Genomic DNA, 23,429 nt, shown 5'->3' on the forward strand with positions numbered 1-23,429 from the left:
TATCTGTCACCAGGATCCAAAAAAAAAAAGAGAATTGCATGCAATGGACAATTTGAGAATGATAAACCAAGTTGAAGTCTAGTAGAGAAGTCAAACTAAAGAGGGTATATTCTGAACATGGACAAGGATGAAGTTCATTTCTGTTTTCTGTTTCCACTGCTGAGAGGTCCTGTAAGAACTTACTTTATTATTACTTCTAAGATTATAGATTACTATGTACCAGCAAATAATATGGGAGAAAAATAAGTTCTGAATAATACTATTTTCTTTCAAAAAGAAAATACGACAAATAGCAAACTTCCCCCATTCAAAACAACTGATGAAGAAGAACTGAACATGCTATTATATTCGATTACATTGCTACCCATACCATTTTCCAGAAATCTTGGCTACCCCAACTGAGACAATCAAGATGAAATTCCTGGCTTTAGTTACTCCTTGACAGCAACTTTTTGGATTTATTTGGGAAGTTCCAAATACATGCCAGTAATGTACGTGGGAGAGGGGAAAAGTGGCTTCGATCTCTTTTGATTTGGAAATTTCTCTTCTGCAGAACTTTTTCCACCTGGGTCTGTGAGAGACAATACCCCACCTCACCCCACATGCGGTTTGAAGGCAGAATAGAACCCGTGCAAAAGAAAGGAAAGTTGGGAGAAACATCTTCCAATGTGGAATTTCAAATAAATAAATTAGTGTGTTTTGCTGGCTGCCAGATTGATCTGGAGTTCTGAAAGAGTTAACAAAGAGAGAATAAAAGAGTTGGGGGGGAGGGAGAGAAATGTTTGAGCTGACACTTCATCTGGGGAGGCGGATCCTCCTGAATCCTGATTGGCCTCAAGTTCCATCCCAAAACTCCACCACCCCCTCTTTTTTCCCTTTTCCTCCCCCCCCCTCCCAATTCTCCTCCTCCTGCTCTCTGCTCCCTTGGGAGGAGAATGCAGAATAGTGAGCGAGATCAAAAATAAACCTCTTATGTCAAAGCAGAGGAAAGAAAGTATAAATACCGAGCTCTTTGCAGCTTGCTCTGGAAGGAGCTACTCAGGGAGAGCAAGACCGCTTCCAAGGAAGAAGAGGGAGGGGAGGTAAACCCAAAGAGAGAATGAGAGAGAGAAATTAGAATCCCCCAAGCCTCTTTCAGCTCTGTGTGCTTTTCCCAACTGGACAACTTGCCTTGCTGGTGCTGCTGTTTCTTGTCTGATCTTGTGACAGCTGGTTTGCAAAGGTCCAAGAGGCCCTGAGGAAGCTGAGTTGCTGAAGAAACCCCACAATCACGGTTAAGGCAGAAAGAGGATTTTTCACCCCTGCTGCCTTTGCACCCTGGGCAACTTTGCTGCTAACTCAGCTGAGCCCATCTCTCCCCCCCCCCGACTAACCTCTTCCTTGTTCTGTCTCTCTCTTTAATTCCAAGTCTTCCTCCTAAGATTAGGTTTTGCAGATTTGCACCCTACTCCAACCCAGCTGGGCATTGGCTTCTCCAGTGAATCTCCATCTCTCTCCCTCAACTTGTCTTCTGCTCCTTCTCCAGCTTCTAGCATCTATGCCACTTCCTCTTCAGCAGCAATCCTTCGCTAGCTGGTTGGCAGCTCTCTTTTCTGTGTTCCCCTTATTGCTGCTTCAAAATGCCTGGACATTCTCTCTCCAGAATAGCGACATTCAGGATGTGGTGCCAGTCTGGAAGGCTATGCCTCTGGGCAGCGAAAGACAGGTTTCCTTCTCCATCATGGCCTTTGGGAAAGTGCTCCTACTGCAGCTGGAACCCGATGCCAGCTTCTTAGCCCCTGGGCTGAAGATTCAGCATGTTGGTAGAAAGGAACCTGTTGGGTTCTTTGCAGAGAAAGATGAGGAGAATGTCAGGCTCAGAAGATGCTTCTACTCAGGGACTGTTAACTCACAGCCAGCCTCCCTAGTGGCTGTCAGCTTGTGTCAGGGCATCCATGGCTCCTTCTTTGTGGATGGAGACAAGTACGTCATCCAGCCCCAAAATCATGGAAGGGGGGATCCTCTGATGCAAGTTCATCAGCTCCAGAAGAGAAGCTGGTCAAAAGAAGCTGCCCAGGACAGACTAGGAGGGGAAGACCAGCTGGAACCAAACAGCACCACCATCAACAGAGCTAAGCGGTTCACCTCCCAGGCTCGTTATGTGGAGACTTTGCTGGTGGCTGATACCTCCATGGTCCAGTTCTATGGGCATGATCTGACGGTAAGATGCTCTTCTACTCCTCCATATCTTTCAAGGCTTAAAACTAATGCATCTCAGGCAGTGCATGGAAACTGTTTAGACCAATAAGCAGGGCATTCTTGTTGCATGATGTAGCAAACTTGATGAAGTGCAGCAGCATGTTAGAGCAGTTGTAAGGACTCCAGCTCCTGGAATGTCCAGTTCAAATCACATTGGTCTTTAATTCACAAGGCAGCTCTGTATGCACTGTCCTCTTTTTTTGTCTTCAGTCTCCCTTCTGCCCTATGGGGGTAATGATCAGTTTGATCCACATTATATAGAGCAATTTTAACAACTGACGAGAGAGCGCCTGTGATTCTCCAAATGCAAAAGTACTATGTAGTAGTACAAAAGAGAAAGGGATAAGAGGACCAGAGCAAAGGTACGGACAGGGTCATTGCAGGACAAATATCATGTCTTTAAGCCTGCCTTTTATAGAAGAGCAGAATTATGTATTAACCAAGACTTGGAGTAGCCACAGAACGATGCCTCCCATGTGCTGTAAAACCTAGCCACATTTTCTTCACAGTATGATGTCATTGCATCCTGCATTCCCCGTCCTCTGATTGACATCCATGGATGAGGCCAAGAGACATTGTAGATAAAGTCACATATGCTCCTACATGTTACAAGAGAGGGCTTAACACCTAGATGTTATTTTTTTGGCAGCAATCCTAGGTCTCCAGTAACACTGAGTTCCAGCCTGGCTTTGGAAATTGGCTACTGTCTCAGCAGGTTGGCAGAGGAAAGAGATCTGCGTTTTAGCCAATCCCTACAGGCATTCTGATTTGGCCTCCTACTCATTGTCCCTGGGGAATGGTCTAATAGAAGTTGAAAGCCAGCGTGTTCTGTAGGAGCAAGATGGGAGTCTCCTTTCTGTGTGTTCTCTAAACCTACTTTAAAAAACAACAACTACCTTTTAATTACTTTCCTTTAAAAACAGGAGGCGTTTTATATTTCTGGAGTCTGTATGATTGCACATTAATATAATACTGTCCAGTAAAATGTAATGTTGAATACTTTGGATTTCCTATGCTCATGGACCTCAAACTCGTAACGGTGCTCTGCACCAAACTGTTGACAAAATAGCTATAAAACAATTTAATACGATAGGCATGAATGTGTCATATTTAATCTTAACTGTCTTCTGAATGATTGCAAGATCTATCATATCGGACAGAAGTTTAGGGTTCTCTTGCTCAGTCCTTGGCGCAATGGCAACATTGCTTAGCTTGTCTGGGAAGCAAGACTGTCTAGCCACCTCACTGTATGATAACTTTCAAGTCCTGGAGAGTATGTTTTGCTCTGTGTGTGTGTGTGTGTGTGTGCGCACGCGCGTGCGTGCGTGTGTGAGAGAGAGAGAGAGAGAGAGAGAGAGAGAAGAAATTATCCTCCTTTTTTCAGCTCCCTGAAGAAAATACTAAAACCTAAGTAATTCCATGCCGGGCTCCATGAAAATTGAACTCAAATTTACTAGTTCTAATTGGAAAGTATTCAGCCTGGAATCTATGTCCAATGAATGCTCTGATTGCTGGGTTTCAGTGGATAAATTAATCTGTTAAGAACATCATATTAGAAGAAAGAGAGAAACAGTTTAGGGCAAAGTCTTCTAAGTGCATTTGTGAAATTTATTTGCTTTGCTTAACTTCAGTTAAAAGATTTCACGATGGAATTAGTTTAGGTGGTGGTGGTGGTGGTGGACATGATTAACTAGCAAAAAGTATAAATAAAAAGACCACCAGAAGGCTATTTGCATTGCCTTTCAGTTTAGCAATGCAAATAGTGTTTGGTGCATTCAAGGGTTTTGTTGTAACTCTGCCCTCCCACTTGACTACTATCTTAGGACATGCATCTTCTTTAGAGAAATCGATTTGTGCACGACCTGGGATGATCAACATATGATCTCAAAACTAAGCATGTATACAGACTGCATGCACAAATCATATAATGGATGAAACAGCATTTTAAGTATGAACATTTATTACACAAAGGCAATGAAACTTGGCCTTTTATGTAGTATTCACATGAGAATTGCTGTACTAAGAACAACTCACTATGGATTTCCCCCCACACCCATCCTTGAATTAGCACAAAACAACGTGACTCTCTCCACTGCCAATTCCCATTCTGCTTTTATTATGTTTGTTTTGAGTCACCACCAAATGTTGGCTTGTTCAACAAACAATGGCCAAATAAACCATTATTTGGCTCAGTGTGTGATGCCCCTTGCTGATTAAACTCAAAGTTCCTTAGCTTCCTCTTAGCTGATGTCATATTCCTTCAGACCATTCAAACTAGCCTATCAAGCAATTTAATTAATCCATTAATTAAGATTACCAAGTCTTTCAGTAGTTATACACACACTGATGCATATTTAAATATTTAAAATATACCTACAAACAATGGATGGAAGCATTCAGATCCATTAAGATATATAAATGCACCCATGTAGAACTCAAGCGGCTGCCATTTTGCACAAGTAAGCAAACAAAATGGACAATTCTTGCCACCCATTTTCAGGTTTCAGATGACCCACAGCCTGAACAGAGACCTCCATTCCACAAAGGGAGAATGATCTTGGGATCTGGAAGCACTCCCATGTGAGTGACCCTCTATAAACCAGTGCATTGGGTAGTTAACAATGCACATTTGAAACTCAAGAGAGTTTTTTTTTTCTCCTGTCTCCGACTCTGAAAACTAAATATGCTCTTCTAGTTATTTGCAACAGGAATACTCAGCATCTGATGCATCCTTGCTAAGAAATTCACTGTTCTTTAGGACAGGCCATTTTCCACTGAAATCCCTGCAGCTCAGCTGAATGTTTCACTACAATGCTGGAAGGTAATTTCTACAGACAGCAACTACAGACAGGTCCCCCCCCCCCCCCGTTTTCTGCCAAACAGCTGTTGACTCCAAGACTGCGACAGCTTTCCATCCTTAATCTGCACATTGACTTTAAGTTTTTTGATGGAAGTAGTGTGCAGTGTGCCTGCAGATGGTTACCTCTTCTCCTTCCCACTTTATGCCTACCCATTGAATACCGCTGGGGACGTGCCTCTCCTTTAGAGAAACAGAGGATCTGCACTTGATCTGGGATGCTGTGTGTATGAGCAAAACACCTTTCTCTCCCCACCTGTGCCACTGCAGCTCTTAAATTTAAAGAGTAGGGTTCCCCCCGCCCAAGTAGCAGTACCAAGCTACTCTGAAAATATAAGCCAATTTTTAAAATTTCCTTCCAGAACCTATGAAACTCTATCTTCTAGACCAGTGTTTCTCAACCTTGGGAAACTGGTTGTCTGGGGAATTCTGGGAGTTGAAGTCTACACATCTTAAAGTTCCCAAGGTTGAGAAACACTGGTCTAGACTGAGAGTTTAATATAGCATTAGAGCTACACTGCTCTGCCAAAAGATCTCTCTTTCCTTTATTCCCATGCATCTTAAGCTGGCTCTTGGGTAAAATGAGACTGAGCAGCAGGATTCATTGCTTCCTTAATTATTTTTTAAAAACGATTTGCTAAGTACATTATCCTAGCTAAGGCTTGGTTGTAAACTCTTGGTGGCCTGCCACATCTTTTCTCTGGCCGCCATTAGACTTTAACAGGTGTCTCAGTCACAGCCAGAAATCCAGCGAGGATTGCTTTCCCCGCTATAGAAATGCAATAATGCAGAAAGTAGCTGTTTCACCTGATATATGCAGTTTCTTATAAGAGAGGTTCTAGAAGCATTCCTGTCCTTTATCAGAAAGTATGCCCCATATCACACAAAAAGGTCTCCCCTCATTTTATCCTTGCAACAACATCCTTATGGTTGGGCAGAGAGAACGAATGACAGGCACTAAGTTCACCCACTAACTTTGCACACTCAGGTGGAGGCTAGGTCCTGGAACATCACAACTCCAGCACCAACTCCTTAATCACAACACCAAACATTTAAATTGAATATTCTTGTCCCCTTTTTTATTTATTTATTTATTATTTGTCATATTTATATAGCTGCCCATCTCACACAAGGTGACAGTTAAAAAGAATAAATACATAAAAACAATTACAAATAAAAAACTGTAAAACACACAAAATAGGAGGGGATAAAATTAATAAGGGAGCCATCGTAAAAAAAAAGTTTTTTGTTTTGTTTTGTTTTAGGTTTTAGTGGTTTTAGTTGCATAGAAAAATGTGAGACTCATTTGGGAGAGGAAAATCAGAGGGAGTCTAATAGCCCCTTTTCTGACATACCAATCTGCAGCTCCCAAAAGCTTATGCCTTTTAATAATATTGGTTTGTTGGAAAAGGAGCTACTGGACTCCCTCTGATTTTTTGCTACATACACTACAGCACAGTTCTGCTGCAGCGTCTATAATAACACACACATGAATGCTTGCTTTAAAGTATTGTATTGATTTATCATGTTTTTTTTTTTCACTTGTTAGATTTATTCCATCTTTTGTTCAGGTGCTCAGGGTGCTGTACTTTGGATTCTCCTTTCCTGTTTTTCCCCAAAACAACAATCCTGTAAGATAGGTTGGACTGAAGAAAAAATAGTGGCCTAAAGCAGGGTTCCTCAACCTTAGCAACTTTAAGATGGGTGGAGGTTCCTTGGATGAGGGTGGACTAGAACCTAGGTTTTCCCAGTCCCCCTAACCATTCTAGCCACAGGTTCTTAGACTGAGATAGAGGGACTGGCCTGAATCCCCAGTAAGTCTCCATGGCTCGGGGGAACACTAACCTGGGTTTCTCTACTCCTATTCCAACACCTTCACCGCTATATCACACTTCCTCAGTTTCTTCCTTTCCTTTCTTCCAAGAGGGTCAAGGCACAGTGTCTTCTTCCTCCACTTTTCCCCCACTCTTCCCTTCATCCTTGCAGCTATCCAAGGGAGATATGAGAAAGTGGCCTGGTTCACATGTTACACTACTCCACTGGCAGGGATTGACACATGGTACTAAGGCATGGTTTATTGACTAAGCCACAATGGACCACATTCTCATAACTCAATAAATCATAAATTGTGATTTCAAAAGATGGTGCCTGGGTTCACACAATACCCTGTTATGGCTGAGTTCACCCATTATTTCAGCCTTAAGCTGGGTGCTTTGTTTTTGACTTAGCGTGTTGCATGAACCTAGACAACTGTGTCTCAGTGCTATGTATATCTTGTTCTACAAGCATGATTTTTAAAAATCCAGGATTAGCATTAGCTGAGAGAGATATGAATCCTGGATTGGGACCTTCTTACCATTATGTCATCCTATCTCGTAAGTGTGCATTTTCCCTACAACATAGCATTATGATCATCCCTTGAGGAAAAGGAACATTCTTATCAAATGTATTATTTCTACAACAGTCCAGCCTTTGCTATGCTTGTCAAATTTCCCAGAGTAACCATTGTCCCTAATAGTTATAGAAGATAAACTGAATGAGCATTCATAGATTTTTCATTCACAAATGTACTAATGGTTTCTATAGAGAAAAATACAGTTTTGTCATTCTCCAGTGACTAAAAATATATACAAGTGAAAGAAACATTGAGTCAGAAGGACCTGTGTTTATTCATGACTTTGTATTATCTTGTAGTCCCATTTTGATTACTAAACATTGAAAAGGCCAAGAGGGACATTGTTTGCAAAATATTTTTCTACCACTGTAATAGAAGAGAGCTGTAAAATGGTTCCATCACTCACAAAGAAGATGATATAAGGAGAATTAGAAGCTGTGGAAGAAAGCAACTGATCCTATTTTGTCCTTGCACAAACATTTTTGACATGAAAATGTATCCACAAGATTCCTTTCCCATGAATAACAGTCTACCATAACTGTTCCCACCACCATAACCACTGAGGACATACTAGCTGCTGATTTTACTGTGCAGGACTAGTCACAGGACGTTTCCCTTATGGACATCAAGAAGAAATGTTTGGCAAATTACCTTTCAGAATAATTTTGTAAATAAATCCATGACTTATGTGTGGAAGTTCCTCTGAAACTTCCAAATACAACAGCTCACTGAACCTAATTGTAAGTAGGCATACATAGGGTTCTGTGATTAGTATTCATATATCTTGCACAGCTGTATTTATAGAAGAGCTGTCACAAGGAATCAGTCCATTTTCTTCTAAAAAAATCAAGATATATGGCAAATAATTAGGGAGAGGGAATTGCTGATCTTAATTTAGATCACAGCTTGAGTCTGACTGCTGTGGAAAATCCTCAGAGATAACCAAAATCAAGAATATCTAGATTCATCCAAGTATTTATTGGCTTGCTTTGTTTGCCAATATCTTGTTGGATGTGAGAGTCACTCTTATTATGTGAGATAGTCATTTCAGATGGCAAAATCTAGGAGGTAGCAGTAGTACAGATTTTTGTTTTGTTTTGTTTTGAGTGCCTTCGAGTCAGTCTTGACTCCTGGCAACTGCCTGGACAAGTCCCTGCAGTTTTCTTGGCAAGGTTTTCAGAAGTGGTTTGCCCTTGCCTCCTTCCTAGGGTTGAGAGAGAGTGACTGGCCCAAGGTCATCCAGCTGGCTTTGTGCCTAAGGCACAGTTAGAACTCACAGTCTCCCAGTTTCTAGCCCACTGCCTTAACCAAACAATGTTGGAGGAAAATGTCATGGGACACACATCCTAGTTTTTCCCCTGTAAGATAGCATACTGATTTAGGAGTGAGAAAGACACTGTCTCAGTTGGCTTTTGTGCAGTGAATGTGGGCAGGCTGCCACCTCACCCATCACAGGCAGAAAAATATCTCATGCACACCCTAGTCGATATTTCTTTTTCCTTCTGAAAGATAATGGCATCTTGAACCTTATTCTGCATTCTTTGAGCAACCAGCTGCTCATAATTAATCCATACATTAAGATGCATAATTTTTACGGACTGACTTCTTCCAGTTCTTGCTTCTCTCCACTGTTAGTCAAAAAGTGAAGCTGCCTCCCCAGAGAGGAAACACATCACCATAAAGAGACAGAAGAGGATATTCAAATTTGGATATACTAATTGAGGTATAGAGCTGAAATATATAAATAATTATGATAATCAAAATGGTTTGTAGGGAATTACCATGTCAGTCTGTTGCAACAAACCCACACTACATCACCCCATAATGGAAAAGTTTACCAGGTGAGCTATGCACATTCTCTTAAAATTGCTGTCCAGGTGCTAAAATCCAACAAGAAGCTTCAACCTCTCAACATTCTTGGCCCTGATTATTCTCTTTGATCAGTAAACTGCCTGAGATTGGACAATCCTTCAAAGCAGAGGGCTGTCCTCTGGAAAATAGGAGACATGGCCACCCAGGACAGGATTCTTCTTAGCTTCCTCTTCTATGGTCTGCCTAATGTTAAACAGCTGCCACCATCTGCCTTTGTAGTGCCTACTGGCAGAGCAACTATTAATTATGAAGCACTCTGGTATGAAAAACACAATTCAGAAATGAGCATTGTTGTTCTGAAGGCCAACCATTAAAAGAAAACTTAGAAGAAATTTCCAAGCACCAGAGAAAAGCAGGCCAGCACAACATTAATTTGTCCTATCATATGTCTTCAACAGCGAAAATTTCAGATATTCTATGAAGATTTATAATACAGGATAACCATTTTTGAGAACCAGTTTTCGTGCCTTAAACACAAAAGCCAGTGGGTGATCTTGGGCCAGTCGCTCCCTCTCAGCCCTAGGGAGAAGGCAATGGAAACTACTTCCAAGAATGTTGCCTAGAAGACCACATGGATTTATCTGAGTAGTTTCCAGGAGTCACTCTGAGTCAAAGGCAAACCTTCCCTTCCCTTCCCTTCCCTTCCCTTCCCTTCCCTTCCCTTCCCTTCCCTTCCCTTCCCTTCCCTTCCCTTCCCTTCCCTTCCCTTATCCACCATTACCCCTTTCCCCCTAATAAGAGTTCAATAGGTTGGCTACATCAAACATTCTTATGGGAAATTTCCCCAGCTAGATTATCATACCAAATCCACATCCACTATAATGTGAAGTCAGCCAATGGGGCCTGAAAAATAGCACCAGCATAACAGGATGGCAAGAGCATCATGTGCAGCATGTGTGAGCCAGATATATGTTGCCACAATGGAGGGAGATGGATGGGATAAGGGCTCAGATTGTTTTTAATTGTTATTCATGTGTCTCACCATTCCTGTGAGGAGCTCAGGTCAGAAGATATGCAGGGTGTCTCTTTCATATCTCCCTCCTAACTATTCTGGCTTAGTCTAGACTCATTGATTAACTTTAAGATCTCAACATGAACTTCATAACAATTATACATGATACCAGTTTTGTACTATCTATACAGCTTTCCCCCAGCTGATGAAATTTTGAAAGTCTCTATTGGAGAAACGTCTTCCCCCCCCCCCCAAGCTTCCATTCTTAAAGTTCTTTGAGGAAAGGAAGTGATTCTCAAACAATTTAAGTCTGTTGTGTAGATAATATGCCCACTGAGTCTTCAGCCCTCATGGAGAACAAAGGACAAAGTCAGTGGGGGCAATACCAGACAGAAAATGATTAAGGGATGAAAATGAAACAGGGAAGAAAAAGAACACTAGAAGAATCAATGGAGAAGACCTTTTTTTTTTTTTTAAGGCAGAGAGAAAAGTGGGGAAGGGACTAAGGAAAATGAAGAAAGTAGGCACAATCTCAGGAAGACAGAGGGCAAGCTGGCTAATGGAGAAAACACTGCAGACCTTCTAAGTGTTTCCTGCTCCAATGCTGTGCTCAAGGAAATTCCTGGCTTGCGCTTCAGACTGCCAGAGGAGGTGCTGCATTTGAGGTGGAAGCCAAGATCTTGCAGGAACTACCTGAACTTTGAGAGATATTTCTGGTAAACAGTACAGGCTGCTTGTGTTCCTCCATACCCTTCCCCAAGACAAGTGACTCGGAAGAAGCCAAAATGTTATTAGCAGCAAGGCAGAGACTGTTCCAGAACTGCAGTTCTACTCAACTTGGGGTGATCACTGTGGTCTGGCTTGACCCCAGGCTCCAGCTGACTAAGGAGCATATCTACCACAAACCATCCACAGAGATTTCACTACTTCCTGTGGCTTGCTTCGCATGTCCTGGTGTTCATTTAAAACATCTTAGTTGTGCTCTTGCAATGAGCCAGTAGTACTTTTTCAAATATACTACATTTATATACAGTATTAAGATACAGGATTTCTTAATATGCCCAGCTGGTACAGCTGTTGAAAATATGTTCTTCTCGTAGACGTACTGCATGTTGCACTTTTATTTCTTTATAATTTTTATTAGAAGTTTTCACAGAAATAAAAGATAAACATGAAATAATATAAAGTAAGATTAAGGAAAAGAAAATGGAAAGTGTGAGGTGAGAAATTAAGAAAAGCGATTCAGAAATACAAATAGAAAATGTTTTTCTGTTATTATTTTAAAAGCAATAAAAATAAATAAAAAAAGAAATGCAAATAGAAAAAAGATATATAAAGAAGTGACTTCCTATCTTTTTTTCAGCAGTTACAAACTTATCCTCTCTCCTCCCTCATTAAAGTTACATCATAATTCACTTCTTCCCATATTCAACTCTTTTTAATCAGCCAATCCATAAATCACCAATTCATTTTTTTCCAATTTCAGCAAAAAGTCCAGAAGAGGTTTCCAGTCTTTAGTAAAAGTACTGGTCTTGTCCCTGACCAAACAGGTCAATTTTACCATTTCTGCAAATTCCATCATCTTCACAATCCATTCCTCTGTTGTGAGAATTTCAGTATTTTCCATTGTTGTGTGACATATATTGTAATTTTGAAGTGTACACTGAAAATGTTTACAGCTTCGATTGATCCTGATTTTTTGGAAATGAATCCTATAGAAATCTGCTTGGGGCTAATCTCCTGGAGCCAACTGCTGAGCAAGAATGGGGCAAGCAGGGGTCAGTGAAAAGAAAACTGCTACCAAATGTCTGAACTGACATCTTGTAGTGGGCTTTTGGGATTAAGTTGAAGTTCATATGAAATTATTCCAAAGGCTGCATAGAAATCTAGGGGTCCAGGCTGTGCATATCTGCTAGTTAATGGATGCGTTTTCAGGCACTGTATCTTCGGCTGCATCAAACGTATAGAAACAAACACTGGCTTTTTCTGATCAGCCAAGATCACCTAGGTTCTGCCCCCTGAGCTTCTGAATTCAACAGACATCTAATCAGATAAACTCCCAAGCCATCTAGGGAGGGGAAATGTAAAACATGGAAGAGAAAATAGTTGCAAATGGAAAATCAGTATTAGATTCAGATTTCCTATTTGCAGTTTCCTGCACCTTATATTTTATATAAAATAAATTATATTTGCCTATTCACAAATCACTTGCAAGTATTTCTAGAACTTCATTGTTTTGTGTTCTTCCTTAAAAAAAATCTAATGACTTCTTAAGTTTAAAAACTGCCTTAGGGGAGCAGTTGGCTTGCTTCTTCAATGTTACAAAAAAGCAGACGCTGTGTGAATGAAGATACGACGCTGCTGGGAAGATTGTACATCTGGGTAACCAATGCAACTGAGCAGCTCTGATTGCAAGTGCTTCTATACCTGATACAGGTCCTTCCCAGCTCTACTACTTGTCTATTCACTGGAGATGCCACCAATTGCCTCTCTCACTTTATGCATGCAAAATATGTCCCTATCACTGAGCTCAAACCACATGCATATTTATATGGAATATTTCAGGGACCTGTCATCAAGCAAGCTCTAAATTTGTTGTGCAGAAGTGCCAAGCGGATTACTCCCACTCTGTTTACAGTGTGGTCCAACCAGATGCCAAGGATATGAGTGTAGTCAGGAAATTATAATTTGTGCAGAATCTCAACATTCAGGTGGAACTGAGTCAGTAGAATATTTTCATTGCTGTTAATACAACTGACATCTAACAATTAGACTATTTTTAATTTGATTACAAGTCTAGATCAAAGAAAATAATGCACACAATGGTGGGGGGGGGCATGTTTCAAGAAAGTGACTATTGTTTTACATTGTTGTCTTTTTTAAAGACCTATCAATGATAGACTGCAATCTAAATGAACATAAGGTTAATTGAAGGAAGCTGGGAAGATATTTCAGCTCAGTCCTAAATCACATTCTTTGGTGATTTAACACAGAAAGTCATAGATTCCAGACCTGCATCTCTAATTAAAGCCAGTGGCGACTGCAAAGACATCCACCAAGGATTTTCATGCCATTGCTGGTCAAACAGCTTCTTTTCCAAGTAGCATTGTTTGTTGTTTAGTCGTTAAGTCGTGTCCGACTCTTCGTGACCCCATGAACCATATTGCGCCAGGCCTTCCTGTCCTTCACTGCCTCCCTGAGTTTGCTCAGTTTCATGCTCATTGCTTCAGTGATGCTATCTAACCATCTCATCCTCTGTCGTCCTCTTCTCCTTTTGCCTTCAATCTTTCCCAGCATCAGGGTCTTCTCCAAAGAGATCTCTCTTCGCATTAGGTGGCCAAAATATCTGAGCTTGAGCTTCATTATCGATCCTTCCAATGAGCAATCAGGGTTGATTTCCTTTAAGATTGACTGGTTTGACCTCCTAGCAGTCCAGGGGACTCTCAAGAGTCTTCTCCAGCACCACAGTTCAAAGGCATCAATTCTTCGGCGCTCGGCCTTTTTATGGTCCAGCTCTCACAGCCATACATTACTACTGGAAAAACCATAGCTTTGACTATGCGGATCTTTGTCGGCAAGGTGACGTCTCTGCTTTTTAATATGCTATCTAGGCTTGCCATAGCTTTCCTCCCAAGGAGCAAGCGTCTTTTAATTTCATGGCTGCAGTCTCCGTCTGCGGTGATCTTGGAGCCCAAATAAATGAAGTCTGTTACTGCTTCCATTTCTACCCCTTCTATTTGCCAGGAATTGATGGGTCCAGATGCCATGATCTTAGTTTTTTTAATGTTGAGTTTCAAGCCAGCTTTTGCACTCTCCTCTTTCACCCTCATCAAGAGGCTCTTTAGTTCTTCTTCACTTTCTGCCATTAGGGTGGTATCGTCCGCATATCTGAGGTTGTTGATGATTCTCCCTGCAATCTTAATTCCGGCTTGTGATTCTTCCAGCCTGGCATTTCTCATGATGTACTCTGCATATAGGTTAAATAAGCAGGGTGACAGTATACAGCCTTGTCGTACACCTTTCCCTATTTTGAACCAATCGGTTGTTCCATGACCGGTTCTAACTGTTGCTTCTTGGCCCGCATACAGATTTCTCAGGAGACAGGTAAGGTGGTCTGGTATTCCCATCTCTTTAAGAATTTGCCACAGTTTGTTGTGATCCACACAATCAAAGGCTTTTGCATAGTCAATGAAGCAGAAGTAGATATTTTTCTGGAACTCTCGTGCTTTCTCCATGATCCAGCGAATGTTGGCGATTTGATCTCTAGTTCCTCTGCCTCTTCGAAACCCAGCTTGTACATCCGGTAGTTCTCGGTTCATATATTGCTGAAGCCTAGCTTGTAGGATTTTGAGCATAACCTTGAGCAAACCAGGTTTTCTCATTGTGAGGTCAGATTAAGTTTTTTGTTTGCCTGGCAAAAGAGCAGAAAAAAGGAGCATAGGCAGATATCAGATGGGCCCCCAAACAAGGCTGGGTTCTCAACCTTCTTTAAGTAGAGGCTTGTTTCTTTCCAGGCCTCCTTTCCATCTTCTTCCATTTCATTTATAGCAGCAGAAAGGGACGAGAAGTTAGAGCATTTCCAGTCAGAAAAGGAGATCAGGAAATGGAAAAAAACAAAAAAAAGATCACCTTCCTTTTCAGTGAGAAAAGAAGGTCAGCTTTGTGACTTGGCTTCCTTCTGCTAGGCTAGGTAGAGGTTTTGGTCAAAGAGAAAAGGAGACAGAATAGCCACTCTGTTGACCTGTGAAGACACTTACCCTTTCTCTGAAGAAGTGTTTCAGTCCTTTATCTCAGGATTTCTTCATATAGTGGCTAAACCACAACCTGGCCAACCACATTTTAGCAAACTATGTTGCATGAACCCATGGCAGTTTGTGGCTCAGTGTATTGTGCAAACCTAGAAAATGGTGTTAACCATGGGTGAGTCATGGAAATACAGTGTTTGGGAAGCTAGCTTGCTGTCGTTTGACAATCAAACTATGCAAGTCAGATGTACAGTATATTGGGTAGTGACTGCATAGACTGTGGACGCTTCCCTTGGTGCCTAGCAGGCTGACTGCCTTACCTAGCTAAAAGACTTTTCCTGAAATTCTTACCATTAATAATAAAATTAACAGAAATCTAATGTGATGGAAAGTGTCAACTTCTAGAATCAGCTTTATTTTCCAGGAAGCTTCCACATAAACTTCACAGGCATTCACAGAAAATGATCGGAAGGTAGTCTCCCTGCCTTCAAAAAAACACTGTGGTGAGTTTAGCATTCCAGGAAAGCTAAAACATGTGACGGGAAGTAACTTTATGAGTTTGCCATCTAATAATTGGGCAGTTTATGATTGATCATGCTCATCATTTTAATGAGAGCCATACTTGTTCTCAAAATTGGTCCCAAAAGAGTCTTTCTTTGGGTAAAGGTGCTAAATTTAGCTGTTTGTGTGAAGCACCAAGAGCCATCTGGTTTGGATCTATTTTTTTTCTTCCCCCAAACATATACCAGGCATGCATGTTCTCTCTCTCTCTCTCTCTCTCTCTCTCTCTCTCTCTCTCTCTCTCTCTCTCTCAATCTTCTCTCAGTTAAAAGATTCCATGTGGTTTGGGTTCTTGGTGACATCTACCAAGAATTATTAGAACGCAATGTTACATGCTAATAACATTACAAGCAGGTCTTGTACAAGCTGGACTTGAATCAAAGCCTCACTTCTTTGAATTCTCCAGGAGCTATGGCTCAGTCTCCAGGTCCATTATGCATCCCTATGGCTCTTGGATACAGGAGAGGACAACAACTATTCAGTCCATAATCTTTCTGGCCAGTCAGGTGATATCCAAGGACCAATCAGCTGCTACTGACTGGTATAAAGTTCCTACTTTTGCTGCTTTCCTTCAGTTTGGGTAGTTGTCAATGAAGGAAGTGCATTGTCTTTTTCATTTTCAGACCACAAGACTATCTGCTTATCACCTGACCAGAATATTCACTTATTTTGTGGGGCTCAGCACAGTGATGCATTTATTTTTGGCCTATATATCATTACAACCCATTTTCAGCTGACAGAGAGTACTGGCCATTCTAGAACAAGAAAGCAATTAAACTGCTTGGTTAATCATACTCTGCTGGATGGGCTGTTTGGCTTTCATAGGCATGGGGTAAGGGTTAAACCAGATAGCAGAGAAGATGGTTTTTATGGCTGCTCTTAAATCTCACCTGTGCAGCTTAATTAAAAAATGATGAAGTGTCAGAGGCACAAAAATCACAACGCAAACTGCCTGACAATAAAGTGGTTGTTTGCTATTTCTCAATACTTTTATCTGTTGTGTAACCAACTGCATTTTTGTCTCATGAACATGGTTCCATGAGCCAGTGCCAAAACAAGCTGGAATTCTGACTCACTGATAAGATGTTCACATCAGCCTTATACATAGTTGAAGTGTCTGACATATGAAGTCATCTCACTTCCATCTTCTTCACCCAATCAAAAGGATCTGGGGTGTAAACCCTTGAGAATTCACGCAAATGTTCTGGACAGAACTGTTCCATTCACAAATACCTCAGGCCGTGTTCCTCCCACACATTGTGCTCGATGCAGTACTTTTTATAGTGTTCTCGATAAGATACTTTGCTGTGATCCTTAGAAATGAGCTGTCCGAAGTCTGTTGCTGATTTGATTTGGGAGATCTGCTCTATGGAAGCCTACAGTATCCAGGATTTATTCCTTCGGACCAAGGACTATTAGGTTATTAATAGAGGGCCAATTTCTGTAACAGTATGTGTGCATGATTAAGAATTTTAAATTGGCCAGCTCTCAGCAAGAATGGAGGTGAAACTGAACACAAACACTTTGGAAACAGGATTGTATTTCATAATGCATTTTATATTCTAAGGGACTGCAAAAGAGTTATTAAAACAAAACAAAATATGGGCAGGTCAGTGTGACATTTGCTTCACTCGGAGAACACATGAGCCCAATTTCCTTACATTATTTATTTTGATTGTTTTTATGATTGTTCCCTCAATCAATTCTGGCTGGGCTTGGTGCTATATAATATGTTTCCAAGCTACAATACAAACAGCTTTGCTTGTGGGATGTTGGTGGCATGGGGACGGGGGGTATTACACTACTTATAGCCTGAGAAATAAAGCTAGGGAGTTCTCTCTCAGTGTAGTGAAACTGATTTAGGGATTATAACATTAATTAAATGATGATTGTCTTATGAAATTATTTAGAGAACAGGCAAAGGGCCAAGAAGGCAATGAGAGATAGAAGTTCCACCTCTGTTTTGTTTGCAGTTTCGGTGGTTATGAAAGTATAGATTTGTTTTCTTACGAAGAAAGAACAACTTAAATTTCTCTGTGTTCACAGCAAATTGGACTGAAAACAAACATTGAGGCAATCAGAACCAGCAACAAAAAATGTGGCTTTTATCACCTCCTACTTTTCCCACAATTATGAGATGTTTGCCATGAGCAAAAGTTCTACACAGAGCAGATACTCTGCTGTATTGCTTGTCACATGATTTCTAAGCACTGCAATACCTCCCATACAGTACAAAAGAAATTCCAATGTAAACATTCTTGAAGGAAATCATAACATTATAATTTTATTTGTTGGAAATACCTCTTGGTTTATTCCCTGCCTCTGTTGGGTTTTTCAGAATCATATCCTCACCTTAATGTCTGTAGCTGCTCAAATCTACAAACACCCCAGCCTGAAGAATTCTATCAACCTCGTGGTGGTGAAGGTATTGGTGGTGGAAAATAAAAAGGATGGACCAGAGGTGTCTGACAATGGAGGCCTGATGCTGCGGAACTTCTGTAACTGGCAACAATTCTTCAACCCTCCGAGTGACCGTCATCCAGAACACTATGACACTGCAATCCTGCTGACGAGACAGGTATATAGATGCACATGGGCTGATTTGTTCTGAGAGGCATTTTGAAGATGAACTGGTGGAAGAATGGAAAACCATTCCTATAAAACTCAACATTCATGTAGTTTCCATCTTACCTTTCTCAATCACAGGATTTCTGTGGTCATCAAACCTGCAGGACCCTTGGAGTGGCTGAGACTGGCACTATGTGTGACCCAAACAAAAGCTGTTCTGTGATAGAAGATGAAGGTCTCCAGGCAGCATACACCTTGGCCCATGAACTAGGTAGCTGCCATGCCTATGTTGATGGGTAGTCCATCATTGTACCAGAATCCACATCTGCCTTGTAGGAAAGTTATCCCTACATATCGTAGGTTGCATTCTCAAGATTGGCCCATAAACAAAGGATGATAGATTAAATAGCCTTCCAAGACGAAAGGTGCAAAAAAAAAATGAAGAACCTGGGGCCACCATTCCAAAATAACCTAAAACCTTGTGTCTGGGTGTCAATACATATATTAAAAAATCAGATGTGGCTGCATAGTAATAGTTATATCTTTCCAAGAAGAATATATGTGTTGTAGCTCCAGCATCATGATTTACAATTTTCTGGGAAAGCAGCTGCGTGTAGCTTTCAAAACCAATATAAATATAAAACTCTTAGTTTTTATTATAATGGCATTTTGCTGCCAGAAGGAAGTGACTGCATGTTTCTGGTGCCCATTCTTGCATGGAAGAACTAGTTTAAGACATTGTACATTACTGTATTTGAATCAGAAACCACCCATTTCTCTTCCTTTTCAGGGCACGTGCTCAGCATGCCCCATGATGACTCCAAGAGCTGTGAGAGGCTCTTTGGGACACTAGGAAAACATCACATGATGGCTCCATTGTTTATTCATTTAAACAAGACTTTGCCTTGGTCCCCCTGCAGTGCCATGTATATCACAGAATTCCTGGATGGAGGGCATGGTACATATCCTTATTTATATAATCATGCTAAGTTATGGCTTGTTTTATAATGTCAGGTAAGTTTCAAACCTTGCAAACAGGATAATGTTCATGCTTCAAAGCACCTTTTTGGAATCAAATTTGAAACACGCAAAGCTGGACTATATTTCTGTAAGTCAGTTTTTTATGAGCGAAGGAACGCATAGCTTTAAGCCTCTGATATATTAAATAAGTTTTTGGCGAAATAGCACTGATTAAAAAATCAGTTGTTTGTTACCTTCATTATAAAATAACCTTTTAACTGTATCTAATGCAAATCAATGCCAACTGTCTTATAATTACATTATTTTCTCTGCTGCAAAATTTCATAGAGGTCTATTTTTAAAGATTCTAAATTAAGTGCAGCATACTTCTTGAAACATGTGTATAGAACTGCAGCATCTGGATACATGTGTACTCAAACAAGGGTCCAGAGTTGCAGATCTTTTACAAACTTAATACATAAACTCTTAAAAAACAAAACAAAAAAAGGTTGGATCTCTTTTACAGTTTTGCTAGCCTGAGCAGATATATTACAATAGTTTACATCAGACTGGAGGCTCCTTGAGATGGAATGGGAGGGAGGGAGGGAGGGAGGGGGAGAGAGAGAGAGAGAGATCTGCTCATCTCACCACAGTAACTCTGAGCAGAGTACAAAGATTAAAACAATAGCTATGACCGATTTCTGATTTATGGACTTCTTTAAAGGCCTATGGAAAGTTGGCTGAGACAGTCTTTCTACTTTTTCTCTTTTACCAGGTAACTGTCTACTTGATGAACCAGCCCAACCTATTGCTCTCCCAACTGACCTTCCAGGCCAAATACCATTGTATAACCTAGACCAGCAGTGTCAGCAAATATTTGGCAAAGAGTTCCAACACTGCCCAAATGCCACACAGGAAGTAATCTGCTCCCAGCTCTGGTGCAAGTTGGAAACTGGGGAGCAACTGTGCCACACCAAAAATGGCAGCTTGCCCTGGGCTGATGGGACACCCTGTGGGTCAGGGAAAATGTGTTTGGATAGCCACTGTGTGGCACAACATACAGTGATGCCCAAGGTAATCTTACAGTGAGATATAGACCACCTATCCCTAATAAGGTAGAAATAGCACATGAAGAGCAATGATAGTGTTTATTTGGTTGGGATTGGGTTTGATAAAAGCATCTGTAATGGACTAAAATCAGATATGAAGAACCAGCAAAGAGAAGATATACAAAACTTGTTTTCTTCTGCTATTTCAAAGTCCTATGCAGTAAGAGACACAACACAAAAATGGGAGGACAGAGGAAAACTATGCCTGTTACTCTCCGGCTGATAGGTTAGGATCAGAACAGTCTTCCAGTTGCTACAAAGTTCTTCATCAAAGGCAGGGAATAGACTCTCTTGGGGATCTTTGGTCTCCTTGCAGTTACCAGAGATGTGTTCTTCTCTCTCTGCGTGTAGTCCTAAGGCAACCACTACAGTAATTGGAGCAAAGCAAAGCATTTTTACTGCTCCTTCACCAGAGGCTGGATGGGATCAGGCTATTTTTCCTGTTGCTTTAATATTTTCCTGGGAGATTAGTGTCTCAGTGATCTCTAAAATAAGCCATAATCCAACCCTTTATGTCTTGCAGCCTGCTGTGGATGGAAATTGGGGTTCCTGGAGCTCATGGGGTCCATGTTCCAGGACATGTGGTGGAGGGGTGCATTTCTCTTACAGAGATTGTGACAACCCAGTGCCTAAAAATGGAGGCAAATACTGTGAAGGACAAAGAGTCCAATATGAGTCTTGCAACAGTGAGGAATGCTCCCCAAATGGTAATCTCCTCTTTTATAGCAACATTTGCTTCCAGCAGGAAGTGTTAGAATTTTTTAATAATATGGGCTTGTGCAGAAATGAATCAATAACCTGGGAACTGGATATCTGGTAGAGCAGTCTGAATTTTTACACCCCTCACCTTGGCACCCAGGGTGACAATGTAGCCATTAATGTTTTTTTTATCACCCATCAAGTTCTCTGTCCTATGTCATTATACTGTTTTAAATTAAAATAATCTAAAACATGAGGAGGAAGCTAGTTCTGTTGCAAAGCAAGTCACCAACCTTAAGCATAGCCAGTATTTCCAACAAAGCCTCTCTGCCCCACATTGACCCCAAAAGCATTTTTAGAAAATAAAAGGGTTGAGGGAGAGGTAGGTGTAGCCTGGAGCTTGGTTTGCCTTGTGATGTATGGCTAGCATTACCATGATTGTCATTTTGTGAGAATACACTAATGTGCTCTGGCCTGAAAGGATTTTGGACCCTTGCTCTATACCATAAACATGTATCAGTTTTATGCAACTTCAGCTGCCATGGTTCCCCTATTTCCTAGTGAATTCTGGGCATTATAGTTTAGAGAGGGCTCAGAGAGGGTCCTTTACAGTTCCTAATGCCACCCCTCCACAAAAACTGCCATTCTTAGTGTTTCCTGGGAAAAGAAACTGGCTATTAGCTACATGGCTCATTTATATCCTTAAAGGTTTTCTATGAACATGACTAAAACAGCTGTTGACACCACGGAAGCCCACATCTGCTCAGCTCCCTCATTTTTTCTTGGAGCTGGGGAAAAGACAAAAGGGAACCCACGTATGCTTAAGCCACAGCTAAAGCATAGATCCAGGCCTCTGCTTTTCTAGTCCTGGGATGGAGCTGCATCAGGTAGCTGTGCAGGCACAATGTCTCATGTGGAAAAGCAGAATTGGGAGGGCTATAGTATGCGACAGCTGTACTCAGCATAGCCTGGGTGTGGGGCATGAATTAAGGGCATACTGCACATCTACACAGTAGAATGAGTTGCACTGGAGCTGTAATGTCCAATAGATGCATTCCCAGGTAGGCAAATAATTTAGGATGGAAATGAACTTATAATAGACCCAACACAAGTTGCAGGCTCTTAAATGGGTACCTGCACTACTTTCAGGTCAGAGAAAAGAAATCAGAACTTCTGCAAATCACTGGCTTGAAACTGAAACATGGAAAACAAGATTCCACATTCTCCATGTTGCCACTTTCATGTGGACTCCTTTTCTTTTCATTGTAGACAAAAGCTTCCGAGAGCAACAGTGTGAAAAATATGACAGGTACAACTTCACCGACTTGAATGGAAATTTGCTAGAATGGGTTCCTATGTATGCTGGAGTGTCTCCTCGAGATCGTTGCAAGCTGATCTGCCGGGCTAAAAGGGGGAATGAATTCAAAGTATTTGAGACCAAAGTAAGAGTTCTGTTTATGCGTCCACACCATTTCCACTGATTTCAAAAGCTCTTGGACACTAAAAGTTTTCCAAATTTCCCTCTGGCTAGTGTGGACATAAATACAACCATATTCTCCTAGCTGGGAAAAAAAACAGTGTTTCCTATAAAATTGGGGAAAATCTATATATGGCTTGAGGCATGGATGAAAAACCCTATCCATCAGAATTATTATATGAATCAACTGCATTTGCACACACTTACCAAACTTACAGAAAAATCTGAATGAATCCACACGTGCCTAAATCCATATGTATGAGAATTTCATAGTGCAAAATGTCCAAAAGTTATCATGTATCAAATGCATATAATGTAATATTGTTGATACAATATTAAAACTCACTTTCCAAAAGCATACAGATTAGGAACAGTAATAACACAAACAATGAATATGATTGAAATGTAAATGAAAATATCCATAAACTGATGTAGAAATAGAAGCATAAAGAAATTATCATTGGTAAAACAAGAATTGACCAGAACTGAAACTGATAAGTTAGCCCATTCTCCAAGTTTGTAAGGAGGTATCTGTAAGAAATATGTTTCTTAACAGAATGTCTTTCCAGCCACCAGAAATACACTAAAGATTAATAGAAGGTAGATTGACAATCAGTCTTCATTTTACTCTTCTTTTCTTTTTATATCAGGTGATTGACGGGACAATATGTGCACCTGATACACTGTCTGTCTGTGTACATGGTCAGTGCATTAAGGCTGGTTGTGATCATATTATTGGGTCTCCCAAGAAACTAGACAAGTGTGGAGTTTGTGGTGGCAACTGCTCAACTTGCAGAAAAATATCTGGCTCACTCAACAAATCCAAGTAAGAGAAGCACAAATGTTTGGCAAAGCTTGGTGCAAGAACATACAGTGCACAACTGTGAATCCAGTTTGAGCCGGGGACAGAGTTCTAATAGACACAAAAAATCCAGAAAATTTTTCAGCAATCTTTGGGATTAGAATCCTGAAGTCCTTCCTACAGCAGAGTGTGAC

The 23,429-nt window shown here is 40.9% G+C and overlaps 1 protein-coding gene across 1 annotated transcript in view; it reads left to right on the forward strand.

Moving 5' to 3' along the window:
- The first annotated feature begins 923 nt into the window (after positions 1-923).
- ADAMTS8 (ADAM metallopeptidase with thrombospondin type 1 motif 8) overlaps positions 924-23,429 on the forward strand; it is a 34,610-nt gene continuing 12,104 nt past the window's right edge. The window contains exons 1-8 of the mRNA XM_088139033.1: positions 924-2,200; positions 17,959-18,198; positions 18,327-18,459; positions 18,979-19,146; positions 19,924-20,222; positions 20,781-20,964; positions 22,226-22,398; positions 23,084-23,259. Coding sequence (XP_087995159.1) covers positions 1,538-2,200; positions 17,959-18,198; positions 18,327-18,459; positions 18,979-19,146; positions 19,924-20,222; positions 20,781-20,964; positions 22,226-22,398; positions 23,084-23,259 — 2,036 coding nt within the window. The 5' untranslated portion in view covers positions 924-1,537. The remainder of the gene's footprint in view (positions 2,201-17,958; positions 18,199-18,326; positions 18,460-18,978; positions 19,147-19,923; positions 20,223-20,780; positions 20,965-22,225; positions 22,399-23,083; positions 23,260-23,429) is intronic.

This window comes from Python bivittatus, unplaced genomic scaffold, assembly GCF_059951505.1.
Source record: "Python bivittatus isolate LINGU-HERP-01145 unplaced genomic scaffold, Pbiv_v1 ctg000320_np1212, whole genome shotgun sequence".
In the NCBI taxonomy this organism is placed as follows: domain Eukaryota; kingdom Metazoa; phylum Chordata; class Lepidosauria; order Squamata; family Pythonidae; genus Python; species Python bivittatus.